This window comes from Falco biarmicus, chromosome 1 (assembly GCF_023638135.1).
Source record: "Falco biarmicus isolate bFalBia1 chromosome 1, bFalBia1.pri, whole genome shotgun sequence".
NCBI classification, from domain to species: Eukaryota; Metazoa; Chordata; class Aves; order Falconiformes; family Falconidae; genus Falco; species Falco biarmicus.
Window position 1 is genome coordinate 54,417,383 of NC_079288.1, and position 21,803 is coordinate 54,439,185.

The window sequence follows — 21,803 nt, forward strand, 5'->3', positions numbered from 1 at the left end:
GAATATATACTTTATTGAAAAGTGTATTGTGAACTAATAATTCAGTTATGATTTAACATCAGAAGTCACAGGCGTTTTGAATAAATAACAGCCCTTCATTTCCTAAGCATGACAATAAGGAGTCATAAAAACTCGAGGAAAGGAAGTAACCTCTACAATGGTCAAATGCCACATCCATATGAAATATCACCTGCTGCTTCATGAGAATAATCCTCCACTATGAGACTATAGGGTGAAGAGAAAAACTACATACAGCCTGAATGCAGACAACCTCCCCAACCTGTGTGTAAGGAAAACACTCCCTTGCTAATTTCCTCCATTCAACCCTGCCTGTAATATCCTGCATGTAACACAAGGTGCTTTGAATGGCTTTTAGAGAGAGAAGCGAAAAGGTAGCAGCAGATGATGGCCACCTCTTGCAAAGCCACCACACACCACATGATGCTTGGCACAACTCACCTGTCTCATCCTCACTGCTTGCAGGTCTGCAGCACAACATACACATCTGGCAGCTGAGCAGCGTGGGCTCAACTGAAATTCAGTGTTAGGCTGGGGCCCTTAGTCTCAGGAAAAGCACACATGCCACGTTTGCCAAAGTGGCACGGTCCTTCTGGAGGGCAAGGTGCTGCAGCACTGACTGCACTCCTGCTACAGCCATGTCAGCACCTGGCTCTGGCAGGAGGCACTGGCCCCAAGCGATGTTGCAGGTGTGTGTGTGCATGCGTGGGCTCAGCTTGGAGAAGCTGCTCCAGAACTGAGCGGTGGAAGAAGATCATTGTGCGATGGCTGGGGACCCTGTGGATACTGCAGAGGCTGTGCTGGCACCAGAGCGTGTGCACGGCTGGCAGAGTAACCTCTCTGTCAAGGCCAGGAGCAAGACGGTGGAGAAAATGAAAAGGTGCCAGTAACACAGACACAAATAAGAGATGTGTGGTGCCAAGAGTCAGGCCGGTGGGGTGCAGATTAGTTGGCGAGACAGACCCACGTTCACTGCACGCTCCCTCCCAGTGTGAGGAAGGGCCAGTGCCACAGGCAGGGGAACAAATGCAAGAGGCTTTCAAAGGCAATGCTGGACACAACGTTCTTGCTGCTGTCAGCCCAACTGCCTTCGAAAGCCACTCTGACCTTATTAAACTACCAGTAGGAGAAAGTGTCCTTGCCAAATTAATTATGAGACCAAGCTGGTGGCAGCAGGTACCTGGGAGCACAGGGCTGGAGAGGAGGACTCTGGCAGGATGGCCCAGCCTTGCTGAAAGCATGACTTTATGCTCCAGTTACAGTGGAAGATCCTTCTGCCACCCGGCCCTCTCCCTTCTGTCCCCATGACTTCATCAAAATATCCTGCCACAACCAAAAGTCCAAGTTCCAAAATGCTGCGATGAAAGCTATTTCATGGAAAACAGCACGGAAACCAGGAGGCATCAAACTGCCCCAAAGACTGCATCTCTCTGTGAGCTCCGGGCACCTTAGACACCTGGTGTTGAAGGGCACTCCTGCCTGTCTGTAGCAGCCACGCATCTCACATAGAACACCCAAAATACAGGCATCCTGGTCCAGAAAGGCAGCTGAAGGACTAGCAGAGAGCCCTGCATGCAGTCAGCACACAGGCTGGAGCTCTGGAGCCTCACCTCCCAAGGCCCCTGGGCAGCCTGGTGCTTCAGCTGGATCTGCCAGTCCTCTGTGTTCGGTTCTGCGCAGTGGTGCATGGTTAAAATGACGGGCCGGGTTAGCAGGGCTCCTGGTGGGCCACAGCTCACCACCGGTGTCAGCAGGGTTTGGCTGTCTTCCACAGGGGGCCTGACAAGGGGACAGAAAGATGGATATATTAAGTGAGCTGAAAAAGGCAAAAAAGGTACATTCAGGTATGTAAAAATAAAAAAAAATACTTCTCTTAAAAAGATTGTGCAAGCAAAGAATGGGTGGGTTTGATTTATTTGGCTGTTTTGTTTTTTTTCCCCAAATCCTAAAACATTGTTATTTTTTACAAAAAAACCCTCCTTGTTTGCCATTTGTCAAAATGCAGGTTTAGGTGGCAGCAAATTGGTGGCTGAGCACCCTCCACGGAAGGATCCCTGCAGACCTTACACAGAGGCTTCATTTCACCCAGTGCTGAAAAGTGGCCACTGCTGCATTTAGCAGTTCAGCAGCATACAGAAACGAACAGTGGCTTTTGTAAGCATCACATGTGAGAATTACTTACTGTCTGGACAGAGAAAATTGAAGAACAGAGGCAGAGAACGAACTAATGAGCATGTCTGAAACCTCGTAAGTGGTATGCAGTGTATCTGAGATGTGCAGTTTGAGTTCAGAGTCATCACCAAACCCACTGATACTCCATTTTACTTAAAAACCATTCAGATCTACTAGAATGGCCATTGCAAATATGCCTGCAGGGAGCAGGTGTCACTGGTGGGGGGGAATAAAGGACGAAGGGATGATAAGGAATAGTGCAGAGGGGTGCAGAGGGCAAAACACACCAGCAAAGCCTCAGTTATCTAGTGATAACCCAGAGTTGTTTAGTTAAAAACAGGGGTATTGTCCAGTGCGCTTGCTGCCAGTCACTAAGAATAGGTGTTATGGGAAGTCACATAAGTATTTAAGATACATAGCATACACTGTAGTTTTTAAATGACAGAGAAAGTGTGTGTGTGTGTGTGTGTTTGCGCGCGCATGTGCACGTGCATGTGTGTGCATGTGTAAACTATCCCAACTGCTGAGGAGCTTAAAAACAGAGGAAGCATGAGTAACTTTAACTATCCCGACATCTGGTGTATGACAAATACAGCTGAATGTGCCTCATCAACTGCCTCCCTAAATAACACAGAGGACAAATTCATGATCCAGAAACCAGCAAGTGGGAGATTAAAAGTGTTCGATGTGATCTGCGCTTAAACTCCAGATCGGCCCACAGGACCTCCCATCCTCTGCGGTGGCTAAGGGTTCAGTCCCTTGTTGCATTTACAAATACTTGTATTTACACCTGTATTGGTCTTAGTGGTATTATTTGACACAGCATTAAATACTGTTTATTTCTGCAAGTCTTTGACTTTACCAAAAGAAAGAACAAAATAAAGTAGGTGTCATCGTAGATAACAATTTCAAGGAGGCCAGATCAGGACAGAAGCTGTTTTGCTATCCAATTTATTGCACCTATTCTGGCTATTGTAAAGGTATGTCCACAGGCATATCCTATTTTGTTCCACCTTAATTTTCCCTGAATATTCCATTAATCTTACAGAAAATGAAAGACAAACTTTTGAGAAATCCTTCTTCAAAGTGGGACAAAGGCACTTTTCAAAAGTATCTCTTGCTGCTACAAATCTTGTGGGAGATTTTCATAACATCTGAGAGAGAAAAAAAAAAAAGGTCGGGCATGGAAAATTAGATCTATGCAAATCAGTAATACCAGATGATATGCATCTGTGGAAATTAACTGATGAGTTTACTAAATGACTTAACAATTGTTTCTGAAAAGCCGTGGACTGGAAACAAACAGCTGTGATATAGCTGCCTTTCAAATAAGATGTAAAGTATAAAAATCTGGACAGCTATCATGTATTACACTGGTTATTGTAGCCTAACAAATACTACACAAAAGAAATGAAACACTAGCAGATAAAGCACCTTGTCCAGCTCCTCCTACATGCTGTAGGGATCTCTGGATTCAGATAAAGAAGATCAGGTATCACTCTCTTGCAAGACTGAACTGAATAAATCATTGGGCAGTTTTTGACTAAAATGTTGCTTCTTTGTCAGACTCATTTACTTCAATGTTTTGGTGGTGTTTTGATTTTTTTTTCATCATAAGCAACAAGAAGATTAAAAAAACCTCACAGTGTGGCAGTGGTTCTTAATGGTCATCTACCATTAATGGATATTTGAACACTCCCCTACAGACTAATTTAAGAAATTTCAAAACCCATAATGTCTTACGAGAAAGATCTTTCAAAATTACAATATTTGTCTGGAAAGCCACAGGTAAGACAACCTATACACTAAATCATCTGGTTAACCTAACTTCATCTAAAAGACTACTGAAACATGAAGAAGGAAGGAAAAAAAATACAAGTTATCATAGTTTTTTTGACTATTTTTGTAATTGACTAATTACAAAACCAGTAGTCCAAAAAATTATAGGAGGGAATATATCATGATTGTGATAAAAAAATTCATACAGTGCATTTTAGGTTAAAAATGAGTTAAAATCTACGAGAATCTGAGCGCTGATGCATGTGGTTAAAAAAAGCCAAAAGGTCATTAAAATTATATGGTACTGATAAATCATGCAGCCTAAAGTTGTCTCTTTAGTAAAATTAAGTTTAGTCACTACTCTGTGACAAAATTGTGTTAGCTGTTAAATTTTAGGACTTTGATGGAGGGCATGATTCTGCGCCACAACGTTTTATATCTGATTAACACAAGTATAAAAAACAATGCAGAGCACGAAGGCGGGAGGCACTCCAAACTGCAGAGTCAGCAAGTGATGTAGGAGGCAGATATAAACATACAACAGGCATGCAAAAAAATAGCAAAGCTTAGTATTTTTTCCCAAGTTGGTAAACAGCATCTTTGTCACCAGACTTACAAGATTTATTGTCAAGTGGATGAGAGATGCCTGTTCCTGATGTGGGGATTTACGACACAGGACACCGATGAGTAAGGAGCAGAAGAAAGGGCCAGTTGCAGGGGTGCTTGACTTTGCAGTCCCCATTTGCGACCAGACACACATCTGAGTTGGGTACCCCACAGTGCTGCCAGTCCTAGTGACTCTCTACCACTCCACCTCATGCAGATAAACCTTTAAAAACTGAGATATAATGAGTTGCAGAGAAGTTCTCGAGTGGTGTGAAACAGGGGTCAGTGTCACTGAATTAATGAAATTCCAGCTCTGTTAAAGTCCATGCTAAACCTCTCTCTGACTACTATATAAGGCCAGAATTTCTACTCACAATGTGGTAGACAATGTAAATTTACAGATAACAATTAACAAGGAATTATTGTAACAACGAGAGCCAGAAAATAATGCAAAAGATCCAGAGAGGGTAAAAATATAGAAATAAAATCATATTAATTGGACAGCAGTTCATGCAGCCTGAGCAAAAAAAGTTCCAAGCATAGTTACTTAGTAGCAAAGAAAGCAATGAAAGTTAAAAAGATCACAGGTGAGCTGACTGCAACACAGCAGGCATCACCTTGTAATGTGACACAGCAGCAAAAAGCAAATCTGATTTCTGGGGCTGTATGGGACAAGGCGTGTCAGAGCACACTGAGGTGATACTCCCTTTCCTATCCAGCTCTAACGTGACTGCAGGTAGCAAGGTATTTAGGGACTGCAGCGAGATCTTGGAAATAAACAGCTGAAACCTGGAGAACTGAGGCTAAACCACACAATGGCACAGAGGGGTACCCTATGACAACCAACAGGAAGAAGGAACAAAAATCTCTTGACAGATCTTTTCTTATTTCTCACTGTTTCCAATTTCCATTTTAAAACAAAAGGATTATGCCTTACTATAGCGAATGAGAACAGAAACAGATGCAGTAGACAAGATATATTATACAAGAGGTATTAATCTTTCTGCTTCAAGGCATAAACCCGACACTAATTGATGGAATTAGTAAACAACAAATTCCCCTGAAGACAAGTTATTGTGTAGTCATTTATTATGAGCAATTTTCTTCCTTCTCCTGGAGCAAGTGATGCAGCACCAGCGAAGCCAGGATTCTGGCCTGTTGTGATCGAGTATTCCAATTTCTGTGTTACAGATCGCAGGAGATCCAGCACAAACACACACAGAGGGGACCACACAGAGCAAGGGAGTTCTCTCCCCTGAAGCAGAAAGATCTATGAGCAGACATCTTCAAAATTGTGGGCAAGAACCTACTTTCTGGCTGTTATCCAAAAAAGAACCCCAAACCTAAACCCCCTCCCCCCACCATGTCCTTCATTTTAGGCTTGCAGCAGTCTCAGGATAACTTATTAGATGAGACTGGGCATTCAGCTGTATGCCTCCAAAGTCACTTCACTGCAGGCAAAAGAGACGTTTTTGTTTTACAAAGATCTGAGTGAGACTGAAATCCAATCCCCTGTTCAGCATTGCTATCAAAAGGCACTAACAGTAACTGAAAGGTCTTCAGATGTTTTTAGATGTTGTCCCAACCTGCACTGCTTATCAAGAACAATCAAATTATTTAAAAGCAAACAAACTTTTATTCACTATATCTGGTCCCTTCGCAATCAAATTTGTGTTTTTAATGGGATTACTCATTCGAAACGGTCTCCCTGTAATAAGCCAGACCATACTCATTAAGGTAGCTGTCAGACAGCAGATGTGAGCACAACTAGAGAAATCTCTGCTCCTCGGTGGGCGTACATTGCACTCCCTGGCACTGTGTGTAGATGTTACAGGCAATCACAGCAGCTCAGGAAGCACAGGACAGAGCAGGGAGCAATGGCTAACTCATAGCAACAGATGGCAACCCTTCTATGCAGCTACAGCTTAGCCAAATTCAGAGGGAAAGCATTTTATTTCTCCTTTCATTGCTGGGGCTTTACTTTTAACATGTTCCTTCTGAAGTTTCAAACTTAATATTCTTGATGACTCAGGTTCTTCTGCCAGCCTACCTTCAGAAGGAAATTGATCTGAAAAGTTTTCCTCCCCTTTTGTTCATGCTCGGTCTTTTTTATGTTGATTTTTTCAATGACAATGACTGGCATTTTATGAAATTGTCTTCTGGAGTCACAAAGTAATTTTGTTTATGCAACTGAGATACAGAAGGGAGGTGGAGAAACGAGATGTGGAAGCCTTCAATATCTTTTATTTCACACCACTGAGCTTAGAGTTTACTGATGAAAAAGATAACATTGTTTCTTGGATCAAACTCATTGATCAGCTCCCTGACTTTATATTAAAGTCTATACATACACTATGAAGCCACTGATCCAAATCCTGACAAGGATCACCTGACCCTTCTCTCTTTTAAGGTAGCTAATTTGGAAGTTGCACAGTTTTATGTGTGTCTTCCATCAAGATCTTCAGGAGCACTGCTTACTTCATTCTTCAGGGTTGTCACATTTCATGGGCACGGCGACATCCACTCTCATTTGCATCATCTCCTGCATGATGGATTACACAGAAGTGTCCTTCACTGTGCCACATTCAGTGCAGTTCTTGCCTCTGATTAAAGTATGCTAGAGTAGCTCCACCTAAAGCTGTGCAAGCACGGCAGGGGTTCACACAAGAACACAGGAACTGCCATACAAGATCATATCAGTGGTCCATCAAGACCCAGACCCTGTCTAGCACTGACCAGTGCCAGATGTTTCCAAAGGAAGCACACAGCTCCACTAATTTAGCTCAGAGCTAAATTTGTTTTTTAACCTGAGGCAGTTAAGAAAATCCTGAAAGCTGAAGATTTACACTCGTGCTATTTAATCCTTAGTCATGTAAGACCTAGGCTCTCACAGATGCTCATGGGAACAGGCTCTTGCCAGGTACCAATCACAGTGATGTATTTATTTATAGGTGAAAGAACAACTCAAGAAGGGATCGCTTCTTGTGAATCTCAAGGTCAGTGGTACTTCCCCAGGCTAAGGGTGACAGCATCTGATCGCCACTGAAGCAACCAACAAGCTTCAAGACAGAAACCTGTCTGATAGCTGTGAAATATTCTCATAGGCTTGTCATTTTTTTTGGTTATATATATAAATATATACACGCAAACACATATACATGTACAAACACACACATACACACAGACAGCCTTTTCCCCACTGCAGCCACTTCATAAAGCACATGGACCTTTCCATGAGGTCAGCATATGCCAGCCAAGGATCAAAGCCTGGTAGCTGCTTGCCATCCATCCTGCCCCAAATGACAGACAGAACAATTATAAGCTTGCAGCGCAGGAGCAGGAAAACCAGCCTGCTCGAGTATTAGTCTAGGAAAAGAGAAAACCCACTGCACCACAAGCATGCTAACACACTTAGAGAAAACAACTGCCTCCAAGTGGCATTTATTGCAAGCCATCAGAACCCCAATTCACCACAGAAGGATAATGATTTTAGGGTGACCTGCCTGCTCTCACATGCTTTGACGGATATGAAATGGAATATGTGGTGTGTCTTGGAAAGCTCTCCTAACCAATTTGCTGCAAGGCAATAGGGTGATATTACTGGGTTGTGAAGTCTCTCAAAATTCTGTACGACAGGTTTCAGAGACTAACTGGGGAAATGTATTAGGAAAACAAAGGAAGGAAAAGAAAAGGGGAATTTGCAGGACTCTGAGGGATAACAGATTTGCTGTTTCAGCTTGAATGTTCAGAAGTTGTTTCCTATTTCTACAAATAAAGTGTGAGCTAAATCTTAGGTCGCTGGAGATAATGTGAGCTGTGATGGTAAGCCTCTCTGTTCCTGCACTGGTTCTATTTAGGGTGGTACTATGGAGACCACATTCTCATGGCAGTGGTGGCTGTATATCAAGAAAAAGAGCCTGTCTTCCTTTTTGATTATAACACCCATTTCATAGTTTTCTATATGTCCACTTCCAAGCTACATCAACACACAACAGGACTTTTCAACCCATACACATTTACACGGTACTCATGAAAATAAATAAAGGGTCTCAATAAAGGGTCTCACAGGGTTTATTGAACACACTCCAGTTACTGCTTGGCCACAAAAGCAAATATCGGCAGCTAGTCCTTACTGTGGACTATCACTCTCTGCTGGAGTGCTGGAAGAGTGCAGCAGTGGATTTAAAAAATAATTACACCGCACACTAACTTGTGGTACCCGTATGATCCCAATTATATGAAGCAACATCTGTGGCCCATGCAGCCAGAAAAAGAGGCTTTGAGTGAGCTGCAGCTCTGCTACAGCAAGTGAAGTTTCTGCTAACAGAGTCCTGTGGCAGGAGACCATTACAGCTGAGTGCTGGGTGCCACCATCCCATTCTGCACCTCGAAACCTGGCAAAAGTGGGTAAGCAGGTAACAGGAAGGATTTTACAGTTCTGCAGCATTTAAGCCCTTTTCAGTGAATATTCAGTTCCAAGTGATAAAGACAACACCCAACAAGCTCCGTTTTAAATGTCCTAGAAGTGACTGGTTTCCATGATCATGAAGAACCTGGCACGCTGGAGTGGGGGCTGAAAAGCTGCCATAAATCAAATAAGCAGCTGGAGTCTGTGTGCCCAGAAAGCATTTACCACCAAGACAGGATGAGTTCTGCTGCCCCATGGCCAAGGCATCTTGCTCTCTGCTCTCCTCTCCTAGCTAAAGGAATCACTAAAAAAATTTGCAAGTGAGGATTTGCACCCTTCCATTCCCTTTTGCAGGCATATTACAGCATACTTGCTCAGTTTGGCAGACAGCACAGCTCTAACCATGCTTTTCCCAATACAAGTTAACCTATCCTTCTATCCTGTGTGTGACCTGCTGAATAACAGGTCTCACAAAGCATGCAGAGGAGGCTTTATGACCCTTGAAGAAAATAAACCAGATTAGCATGTGACATTGGCTGTTCACAGCTGCATGAATAAGGAGGCAGGAATTCTCTCTGTAACTGGCTGGAAAAAAAATAATTGCATATATAGCTCCTCCTAGGAATGATATAAAATCTTTTTTTAAAAAAATTAGGTATTTTTAAAAGGGAGATTTAGAGGCAAGCTGAATACAAGGGATGCTGTCTGATTATATTTTTTTTTCTTTTTGCAGGAAAGGGTCCTTTTCCAATGCTGTTTGTAAATGTCTTTAAAACACAGCCAAAGTAATAGGAATACAATCAATATTAGATATGAACAGAGACACTTTTTCTGTAGCTGCAATTAGCTATTTTCAAAGAGCAGGCCATGAATAATGTATGCAAAAGGGTGGGTGGGGGGAGTTACTTATTTTTTCTTTAAGCAGATTATTTTAGCATGGATGAAAGACTACCAAGCTAAAGAATAGTGTTCAATATCATGCAGTGTATAAACAGCTGTGGCTTAGCACATAATAAAAGCCATTAAGGGGCTGAGCCAAAAACCTCATAGCTAGCTCCTCTAGCTATGAGGGGGGGAAGGAGGCAAAGTAACGTGTAATAATTGCTTAGATTCATGTTTACCATTCAGCCTTTGTGTATGAGTCCATTCTGCGGACTAAGATCTCACCTTGCTCTTCATTAGGTTTTTCTAAAGCTGCTTTGAACAGTATCTTGGCTTTTTTGGAACCTTTTTTTTTAAATACCAAGGCTGCCAGATCACTCAGTAGACATTAAGATCTAGAATATGAATTGTCCACACATGCAGATTAACAGGTGAAAACAACAGAAGTCACGGCAACATTGGCTCTGGGTGGCTCTAGGAGGCTCTATGCATGCTGTGCCTGTGGCTAAGCAGGACAACTACTTGCTTACTTCTACCTCAGAGCAAGGAGTGGTGGAGGATGTAAAAACCTTTGGTCCATCCTCTTCACTGCATGGACTAGCCAAGCCCACAAAGGGTGAAATAAAAATTTACCTTCATTACAATAGGAGAGGACATTTTCCAAGCCTGGTGCTCAGGCACCTGTCCCTCTGCTGAGCTAATTTGCCACCTTGCTCCTCTGCTGCCTTCTCATTTGCAGCATGGGTCTTTATTAAGAGGTTACCTCACACCTCTGCCACACCAAACTCACACTGGCACATTTTCCTTGCTTCTGGCTATGATTCAGCATCACCCCGGCCTGACGGGTTGTGCAGAGTGCAAGTCTTGGTTAGAAAAGCAAAAGTCTGAGCTGATTTTGCGGCGAAGTCTATCCTTGGATTTGCATGCGTTTGCCTCCAAGTCAGCAAATAGTTCCAACACGGTAGGCTTTGCATAACCATATTACCACAGGTCTTTAGTTACTACACTTTTCCCCTCTGTTAACGCACAAACAAATAAAGGCATTTTACCTCATGTTCTCCTTCCTGTGAACTGTCACATACATTTCATAGACTCTCCCTTGTGGAACGGCCCCGGCTGGGATCAGCAGGCTTACTCCTGCAGAACAGAAGAGACACAAAAGATAAAATGAAGAAAAAACCCAGAGGCAAGCGGGCCTCTGAAGAGGAGTGACAGAGGAGGCAGAAGATGAAACCTGCAATGCCAGATTTTCACCCAACCTCACCAGCAGACTCTGCATGACCTCAACAACACAGGAGAAAAAGCATTTACTGTAACCCAGCCATCTCCAGTGCTCAGCTAGCCTGTTCTTTTTTCTCTTGTGTGTTGGCACTGAAATATGGGAGTGGAGAAGAGGACTTTCTTCCCTTCCCTTTTATTTAAAGAGCAGACAGATGGTTATGCTTCTACTTACCTTGTAAAATGATGGAAAAATGAACGACTCTGACAAAGATTTCCAACAGTTGTAACAGGACACCTCTCCCTAGGCAATTCTTACTTAATTAAAATCAGGGAAGACAGATAGTGGAACACTGTCCCAGGAAGCAACAAGAACTAGTTGTTTCCTGAAAGATGGCTTCTGCGACTGGCATCCCGTCTTTTAATGCACTCAGCTTCTAATTAGACTACCAGGGAGGCAAAATTGGGCTGCCTGGTATTTTGAATGTGCCTAACCCTGTAAAATAGCTCAAAATTCAGGTATCCAACCTTGAAAAAAATGTGGATAAATACACTCAGTGCCCTTTTCAGAGGTGATTAGTTGCACATTTGATTAAAAACCACTGTTCTTACACTACTACCATTTCAGAAACCTCCTGTCATTCATGACAAACATGGCGCGTGAACCAGCTATTTCACTCTGCTGGACGCATCTCAGCCAGCTGTCTTTGCAGATGTGGGTTAGCTGGGAATCAGTGGCAAGGCTTTTAATATAGTTATTACTACATAACTGAAAATAAACCTACAGGCAGATTATTTACATATATGCATATGCACAAGACAGGCTTTACAGAAACCTTGCATGGCTCGGTCTCTTTTGTTTAGCATATGTGGTTTGGTTATGCTGGAGACCTCTCCTGTGCTGGTGTACGGGGGCTCAGTCCCATACCTGGCTTTGAAGGGGAAGGATTAGTGAGGAAAGCATTTTCCATGAATGCCTTCTGACACTTGTTTCTTTATTGGCCTGTTACAACCTCACCTGTGCAGGTTCTCAGCTGTAACAGGGCAGATGTAGCATGAAAGAAAGGCTTTGATCATATCATTGGGAGGATATACCTATATCTAGAAGCAGCACAGAGGCATACATGGTAGCAGTAGACAGATTGACATACTTTACAAAATGTATTTTAATCATTTTAAAGGGATCACAGCAATAAATAACCTTTTTTTTTTTTACAAATTGATATTAATATATGTGAATTAAATGTGACTAATAGACTTTGCTGACAATGTGCACCACCGCTGCATAAGAAACCTGAATATTAATATCTACCTTCAGCCACTATTTAGAGAAATGTGAAATCCAGGACTGTATAGCATGAATTATCTACATCGCTTAGCAGTCAGCACCAGATTTCTTTAAGTATTTTTTACTTAAATCTAACAGCTATTTTTGCCCCCTCTTCCACGGTAGCTCAGAGACAAGGGCTACTGCTCACTGACCACTTTTGTCTGCTTCCTGGAAGGGCCAAACCACCTAGGTCCTGGGCCACCGAGGCATTTTGCTTTCTCTGCAACATCAACAAACAAGAAAAGGTTCAGTAAAGGAGCAGGAGACAAGGGTAGGCACCGTTTCCTTAGTCAGGGCATTGTGCTATAAAATAGCCAAGAGCTGACCACAATATGTAAAGGAAGAAGGCAGAAATGCCATGAAACCTTGAGCTACCATTTCAGGTCTTTGTGACCTGTGGTCTCACATGTACTGTGGTCCTACCTGGCCTGAGAGCTCCTGAGAAATTGGGTAGGGGGACTCCTGAGCACTGTGTAGCCTGCATATCCCCCACAGCCAGTGTTTTATCCATTTGATTCAACCCCACTCTAGATGTTAGTGTTGCTCTTAATTAGCATGCCAAACCCACAGGAACATCTAGGTGCTGAAATTCCTATGAACGTCAACACCTCACTTAGGAACCAAACAGCAGTATGGCTTTCCTCCAAAATCCAGCTGTGAGAGCTGAGCTCTCCCAAGGCTGCCCAGGAGCTCCCTGCATGCTCTGAAATGGCCTCCCAGTGCTGGGGGTGGGCCTGAGGGGGGCCGCCAGCCTGGCCTCCGAACTGTATGAGAAAGACTGAGCAGCACTTTGCAACTACATCAAAAGGCACTTGATGCTCAGTCCCTCTCTTTCCTAGTTGTAAAAAAGTCAACAATACATATAACAAGGAGAGAAATATGGAGAAGGCACTCTTGCACCTTATTTTCCTTGGGTATATAATGTGTGCTGGAAACAAAAGCCTTCCAAAAATTAGTATTCTGCTGTCCTACTTCAATGCCACAGAGTCTGAGATAAATTGGAAGTGGAACAACTGATTTGTGTTTTAATTAATTTGTCTTTTTTATGTGTGATGACAAGATTGAGACTTTCTGGCTAAGAGACCCTTTCCTAGAACTGCATGAAAGGAAAAGGTGAAGGGTGCTGAATGGCACTTCACACAGGGAAGCTCTGAAGCCTCACGTGTCTCAGAAAGCAGCTAAAAGACCTGCAATATTCTGTTTAAAAGGTGACCAGGACTTTGGGAAAAGAATATTTGAAGTATCTTTTGAAGTAGACCTCAGCAAGAGGAAAAAAAAAATAACCTGTTTGTTCAGAACAAAGAAAAGGCAGAGTCCCAGGAGTGACCCTGCTTTTTCCTGCACAAAAGCAAGCTAACTCCAGTTGAAAACACAAAACAACTGTGCCTTTAAGCCAACATGGCTAGCACTTACCTGAATTGGGAATTACTAGGTGACCTCCTAAGGAGTTGAAGGTCCCAAATGCAGTGCACGATGGGTCAGTTTGCCGAGCAAGGCTCTGGTTCTTCATGTTCAGGGTCTCGTTCTCCAGCAGAGACTGTGTAATCTGTGGGGACAGCTTGGAGGAGAAGTCTGAGAGGTCATCCTGGGGGGTGACTGCACCGGAGGTGTTATAAACCTTGATCTTCAGGTTGGGCAGGGGGTCCAGGATTGGAGAATTGGTCATTGGGATTTTATCAGAGACATCATGCAAGGCATAAACAGGACCCCTGTACATGGCTGCAGCAGAAGTGAGGTCTGGTGGTACCACCAGGAGGTCTGCATTGGAGATGAGAAGGAAGAACCATATTACTTCTCTACTCTGATGACTTCTGGGTGACAATTTGGGGTTGCATTCTACGTTTTGCCTTTCATACCAAAGGTTGATACACAAAGTCTTTGCAGACTGACCTTTGCCTCCTTTTCCATGCACCTCTCCAACAAACTTCCATGTATTGCCCCAACTGCTATAGAATCTAATTTTGATACAAAATTACAGCACATTTCTGCTTTAAAGGTTCTTCACTGGGATTTTTTTTCCAGGCTGCACTCTGAATTCAAGTACAACATGCTTAACTTTGGGGCAAGATGCTCTCCTTACTCTGTAGACCTAGTTTTATTAACTAAGTGCCCCTCCCTAAATGCTGAGAATCGTTAACCAATTTATCTAATTGGCCTAATGACAGCATTCCTGAAGTAAAAGACAGAACAAATTAATGATGTCATCATGCCTGTGACTCCCCACAGTTTGGGATTAGTACCTGCATCACACTTTTTGGAGATTTGTTTTAGAAGTATCTCCAGCAAAGTAAATGACACTTCTGCTAATCTTTCACATGACGACTCTCTTGTCATTGCAGCTCTTACTTTGATTTGTTCTTCTGGCACATATATTGGAAAAAAAGAGAAACTCTTCAGCCTAAGTATGGGTCTTGAAAAAGCTACCACTATCTTTAGAGTGTGGGGTTTTATTCCAGCCAATGAAGTGTGGATGTGGAAATAATCAAGCTGTTATGCACCAGTGACAGAAATGCTCATTATTAAATGATCTACTAATACTTCTTCTACAACGAAAGTACAGTACTTAAACTACTATTTATGCCTGTGGAGACAAGGCACAGGAAAAAAAGCTGTTAGTGAAACAAAAGGGAGGAAGATGTGATAGAGTTACTGGACTGTAATATCACTCCTGTGATGGATTCTGCCTCCGTTGTTTCTGTCAGAGCTTTGCCTTTGATTTAAATATGAGCTGGACCTGTATTTCCATAAATGTCTCTGTGTTTGTTTCTAACATTGATGCTTTCTTCAGAAGTTAAATTCCTCTGCTTTATGCTCTTGAGCACATCTGAAAAAACGCCAACGTGGGTTTTTGAGCACTTGCCTATCGGAAACAAATGGATATGATCTTTCTCCCTTTTATCAAGTGCCAACAAGCATCCACTGAGTATCATTCATGCAGCCCAAGAGACTACGACCTTATAGCACCTCCCTGAATTGGTCAACATGGAATGAAATGACAACTAACCTTGTCTTGCAGCCTTGATGTTAACAGGCTGAAATCCCCCATTTAGTGCCGAGGAGTCGATAATATCTGACTCAAAGTCACGGTGGTTCTTGCGATAGACAAACAGGGCTACGACCACGGAAATAGCCAGGCATACGATCACAGCTATGACGATCCCGACGTAGAGAGCAACGTCATCTGAGTCAGGAGCAGCTAGAGGGAGAGAGGCCAGGAACCTTGAAGAATTGTGCACCTCACAGGGACTTTCAAGAAAACACATTCTTGTTTCCTACAGATATTTACTACCTTTTTTATAGGTTAATTTAAAATCCATTTCCAAAGCTATATAACTGGTCTATGCCTTTTTGATAGAAAATGATCTTTGATTTCTCTCTAACTTGTGTTCTCTTTCACTGTCTACTCATTCATCTGTCTGGTACGCAGGCTGTGTGGTTACTAAGGATAACATGTTACAGACTCAGCCTTATGAAGCAAATTCATCCTGTAAAATAAAATAGTATGTCTTAATGACATAGTATCATAATTTTGGTATTTAGTGGTTCATCTGATAAAAAAAAAGCCCATGCTGTGAGTTTTTAAACTTCAGAAGCCTTATTTTTCCCTTTTAAAAAAGTACAAAAGAAACCCCCAAACCGTCTATTTTCTATGGAATACCTGGAATATCAGGATAGATCTTTGAGTCTGCTTTTTTTGAATTAGAACATGCCAAACCATTATTCCCTTCTATCCATTTCCTTTTTAAAAAACCCAACCTAGTAAAGCAGAGAATCAAACACTGATTTCTCATCACTGGCATTAACACACACGTATTTGGATAAAAGCTGAATCAAGCACAAGAAATAATGTGGTAATTCACCAAAAGGAACCCAGATTTATTATAGCTGTCTTGTGAGAAAATGGCTATGATATTTCTACTAGCTGCTTATACCGTATCTTCAGCACTAATTCCAGGCTAATCTCTAACATCATTATCCACCAGGCATTTTTTTTCCAAAAGTCCGAATATGTGATCAAAATTTGATGTGTTTCTATACCGTGAAGAATCCCAGTTTTAGAAATAGCATAATGAAAAAAAGAAAGTGCAAAAACAAATCAGACTTTTTTACTACGCCATTTTTGTTACTTCGAAACATGTGAAATCATTTATATTTTTTTGCTCCCCGCCTTTTAGCCATTTAAGCTAACCTGCCCTCCAGCTGCAGAGGTGAGAGCTGGCAGATGTTACCAGGGACTGATCAATCTCTGTAAGATGCTGGCTATCGGACCTTCAATATACCAGCCTTGAAACATCACATATTTTTCCCCAGCAGTTCAGGAAGCAGATCTCTGAGTCCCAGCTCAAAGGAAAGTTACCTCTCCATCACATTTCTTTCATTTGCTAAAGAAATTTTTGTAGGAAGAGGGTTCATTCTCTCCAGTTTCTGTCTCTGTTGCAGAACCTTCTCCCGTTTTCCTCATGCATAAGGACTGTTACCATTCTGTGTCAACCCACTGACAGCAAAACATTGTGATTGCTGTCAAGCAAGCAGCATGCCATTTAGTCTGCCAAACAGGTCCCCCTTCGCCTAGTTGGACAGAGTTGGCGTAACAGTAAAGCTTGACCCAAGGAACAGCATCAAATTAGCATTCAGGAACATAAAATCAAACATTAAACTTACAAGAAAATCCATATTCATTCTGGGTTCTCTGTTCAGTTGAAATAGGATAAATGAAACCTTAAAAAGAAAGAAATTAAACAAAAATGGAAACAAAATCAAATTAATGAGGAGAACAAAAAAGGGAAGCATGAAAAATGGTTTAATTAAAAAAAGAAGTAAAGAAAACTGATGGCACTTTAAAATTCTGATACAGCACAGAATTATGATTTTGCATCCCCTGTCTCCTCCAGAGCCTTACTAAGAATTAATAAGCAGGCAGATTGAATTTCTAAGCCAAAATCGGTCTCGAGTCACTAACTTTGGAGTGCTTAAAGTCTTTCTTTTATTGAGCATAAACTCTAATGGATCTAATTTATTTCAGACATCAAGGGTCATTAGCATATGGAAAGTCTTTTTTCCCTATCCCTGCCATATGCTTTAATTCCCAGGACATGTTCGGTGAGGCTCTAAACAGTTTTTTTATTTAATTATAGTAGCTTGCTGTTGATCTAATAGAGCTAAAGGAGACCTGTCGTCACCGGTCAGAGGTTAAATACCCATTCGCTGAGCAGAGTCCATGCACAAAGCACTCTCTCTGTATCTCCTTGAAATTATTTTATCCTATCTTTAATACACGTTCAATAGGAATTCCTCAGGGAGCAAAGAATTTGTCAGCAAACGGGCAACTGAGTGGCTTCTCTTTGAAATTATTACAAAATCAATAAGGCCCCTGGGGTCATAACATTATTTACTTGAAATCTTTGCAAGTACCATATATCGACAAAATCATAACAAAATTTACAGCTGTATTTTGGAATGGATAAATAGGAGAGATCGTTTCCTTTCTCTCTTTTTTTCTGCATCTCCTACAGCATGGCATGCTGGAGCTGCTTAGGTCGCACACAAGTTCTAGGAACTCAGTAAGCATCTCCCAGCTGCTTTCCATCCATATGGGAAAGGAGTGAAACGCTCCAAGTCCCATCCTGCTGGAAAGCTAAATGACAGATCCAAAGTGGGAGAGTCACTGTTAGGGACAGGATTAGAGTCAGTGTAAGGCAGAACGTATGTCTCCTCCATCACCTTCCCTTCAGTGCTTTTGAAGGGAATCTCACCCCCTCTCCTTGGATCGCACTGCAAGGAGCTCACACAGCCAGGGACTCCCTGCAGGTAAAACGAAACTGGAAAATACACACTGGCATGTGCCTAATGCACAGGACCACATTACAGGCAGACCACGGGAATAATCCCAAGCTCCCAGAAATGCTGTGCTTGGGTGCTTGGCATCTGTTGTGCTTTACGTATGTCTTCCTGCTTGGCTACACTGCTTGCTAATGAAGTTATAGTCAACCCCAACTGCAGGTATAGACACACCTCCCCCCAAAGTTTCCAGACATTAACTATTGCATAAATGCTACCTTAACTGAAATACCAGAGCACGAAGAACTGTATTTTGCTGATGATGTTTTTTTCTGAGGCATCATGGGACAGACTGCATTGCCTGTAATACCTATTTAAGACTTCATTTCTCAGCAACAATTCCAGCTTTACAATTGTTTTTAGAAATATTATGTTCTTACATTCATTTATTTGGTTCCTTGAGGTAAGTTCACCTATATGTACTCTCAAGACACATAATCTTTCATACTAACTGCTTCCTACTTCTACTAGTGTACTCCATGTATTGACCATAAAAAGTCAGGCTAGCAACTTCTGAGGGCTCATCATGTCTGGGCATGAATTTACAGCATCCTAGTTACTCCCCACTTACTCCCCAGATGAAAGCTGAGGCCCATATTTAGTCAACCTAAATTTCAGCTATAGCCTTATGCCCAATATTTCCTTTGGCAAGATCTCTCTGGAGACAAAGTGGCAGCCAGCAGGAAATATGAGGCACAAGGACAAGGTGGAATTTAGGCTCGCTGCATCTCTGAATGCCTTTTTGACTTGTACTCAAGTCCCCTGGAAAAGCTGAGGATGTTTCCATGCATTTTGTGTACCCCTGTATGTTCCTGGGGAAGATGGCACAGGGCAGCACACGTCCCCTGGCTCTGCGTCACCCACAGAGCTCAATCTCACCCGTGCAGAGCCAGAAAGGCTGTTCCTCTCTCCTTACAGTGCATTTCAGCCGGCAAGTTTTGCATTCAGGGTTGTGCATCGTCCCTGCCACATCTGAAGTGATTTAGCAGCTGCCACTCGACGGGCACAAAGGAGGGCACTGCCTGGATTAGCTGTGATGTTATTGAAAGCGTTCTTTCCTCACGGGAAAATGGAAATCCAGATTCAAGTCTTTCCACCAAAATAAACAAGCGTGATCCTCAAATACTCTAAAAGAAATTTACCTAATTGCAACCTTTTCATAGACCCTGTTTGTCACAAACACTTGAATCTTACAAGTTTGCATAGATTCTCTTACTGATAACTATGGAGAACATCCTTGCAGCTACATAAGTGACACAAATTTCTTCAGCAGAAATGTTTTCTATATGTGTTCAAAGGCACATCTATTAAAACAGGAGGAAGAGGTGAGGATACTGCTTTCTGCTTCCATTAGCCTCGCAAACCAACGTGCTTAGTAAAGTCAGCTTGATTTTATTGTCCTTTGTGTGTTGCAAACCGAACCAAGCACCCAACCCCAGCCGACTGCTTCCACGCAAACAGCCTGGCTTGCACAAGTGTCTGCGAGGATACGCTTTCAGTTTGAACAACATGGGCGTTTTGCATAGAGGGAAGACATGGGTGAGGTGGAAGGGTTGAGGGCTGCTGAGTGAGATGTCATGTGTTTGAGTCATGGACATGCCAATTTTTTGCTGAGGGGTAAGAGTCACAGCTGACCAACCTGGCTGTAGATGGATAGGTGGCCACCAGTGCTGGATGTGAAGTCCTTGCTGAGGTGCTTGCTGGCACTACACAAGCTAGGCTGTGCTGCTTACACAACCCTGTTTGTTCACAGTATATGAGCAGGCTCCCCTGGCTGAAGCTAGTAGAGACCTTAACTTGAGTTGACTTCCAGCATCCCAGCCAAGCAGGCAACCCCAGCTGATTGCTGGTCGAACACCAGCTCCATTTGCCAATTAAACACATTTGTCATAGATCACTCTAACACCACAACTACAGATGCCTTCTGTCATTTGGGCAGGACTTTTTAGAATAAAGCTACCTTTGAACACTCTTCTGTCATGAAAGTAGTCTTCCAAAAGGGAGTGGGCATTGCAGTGGCAAGGGGAAGGCCTGCAGCCATGTGCTGTTGGGGGTGACTGGGCAGGAGGTAGGGTTATTGCCATGCTCCCAGCACAAGAGCACAGGTATTGCTTTAGAAAGTTGGCTTTCACACTGGTCCCTCTGACTATGCCTTCAGACAAAAAGAAAGGACATTTTCATCAGATAATGATGCAAACCTGCTGGGATTAGTAACTGAAATAATGAAGAATGACTTGCCTCCTCTCTTCAAAAGCAACTGCAGTGAAAAGAAATCTTTTTCTTGTGGTTGTTGTATTCTAATTATTTTTTTTCCTCCTTGTATCAACAGCACTGCTTGGCGAGTACCTGAGGGACTTTACGAGGATCATCACAAATTTTAACGAGGGTGAGTATAGAAAGGTGCTGGTGTGTTTGACTAGAAAGGTTGCTGAGGCTGCTGACTCACACTCAGAACAGCTGGTTTCACAGTGAGCTACTTGCTTTGAGAAAAGTAATTTAAGTTTATTCCTACAGTTTGTTGAGAAATGTACATTTTCAAAGGGGCTTTTGATGTTTTGTTGTGTAACTTAATGCTGGATGAATAAAACAGTAATAATCATACTTTACACTCGCATAGTCCCTCCTGTTTGCAGTTCTCAGAGGCTTACCAAAAGTGGTTATTTGTTTGCCTAATTTTACAAGTATCTCACCCTATGTCGTATCTGGAGAATTGGTGGGAGACTTGGGATAATGCACAGAACTTGTGCCACTGTAATTGCATGGTAAACACATTCATTAGAAAGTCTTAAATTAAGTTGATGTTTCTCTATGCATTCTACTTTATATTACAATTTAGGCTTGTAAATACATTTTTCGTCCTTGTGGAAGTGCTTCTACTAAGTGTTAAAGGTGGGCTTCTTTTAACTGAAGTAATTACACTAGCACAGATCCTTTGTACAAATGCAGATGTATCATTATAAAGGTGCATTACGTAGGCATTGCCTATTCTCTTTCTACAAAGCATGTGAAAAGCAATTTAAGCAGCTTTATAATGATGTAACACACTGGGAAAAGTGGAGGAGAGTGAATATGTACTGGAAAGATAAACCAGTCCAATGCTGGTACATAGAAAAGACTTCAGCAAGCTTTTTATCCATTTAGTTTAACTCAATTTCAGCATCAGTCACACTTGCACTGATTTGGGAAATTGTGACCATTTAACTAAATAGATTTTGAAGCTCATTTAATTAGTTTGGTGCAGTTTGTGAAGGCAGATGATCCCCAAACATTGGAAGTATAGAATGAGCGTTCTGGTCCCACATGTCTTGCTCTGACCTTCTGGAAACACATTTGTGCCAGAGGCCACAGGAGACATGACAGTGGGTCCCTGTGGCTGAATGGCCTTCAGCATATCTGCATGTGTGGGATCATCTGCCTGAGGGAGTTAGCTTTGACAAATAAGCAGGCTGACCCTCTTTACAGCATGAATTAATCTGCTACAATTTTCCTTGGGAGGAGTAGATAAACATTCTGCCAAGTTGAAAAAAAATGAAGCATTTGGGAATGAAGAAT

The 21,803-nt window shown here is 42.3% G+C and overlaps 1 protein-coding gene across 2 annotated transcripts in view; it reads right to left on the bottom strand.

Moving 5' to 3' along the window:
* The window catches only part of UNC5C (unc-5 netrin receptor C), a 261,037-nt gene that overhangs the window by 15,123 nt on the left and 224,111 nt on the right, over positions 1–21,803 (bottom strand). Inside the window, exons 8-12 of one of the 2 annotated variants that reach the window (XM_056343735.1) lie at positions 17,076–17,132; positions 15,418–15,609; positions 13,827–14,171; positions 10,915–11,002; positions 1,629–1,797 (exon numbers count right to left, since the gene is read on the bottom strand). In XM_056343735.1, the coding sequence (XP_056199710.1) occupies positions 1,629–1,797; positions 10,915–11,002; positions 13,827–14,171; positions 15,418–15,609; positions 17,076–17,132 (851 nt within the window). The remainder of the gene's footprint in view (positions 1–1,628; positions 1,798–10,914; positions 11,003–13,826; positions 14,172–15,417; positions 15,610–17,075; positions 17,133–21,803) is intronic. The other variant, XM_056343746.1, reaches the window with a different exon arrangement.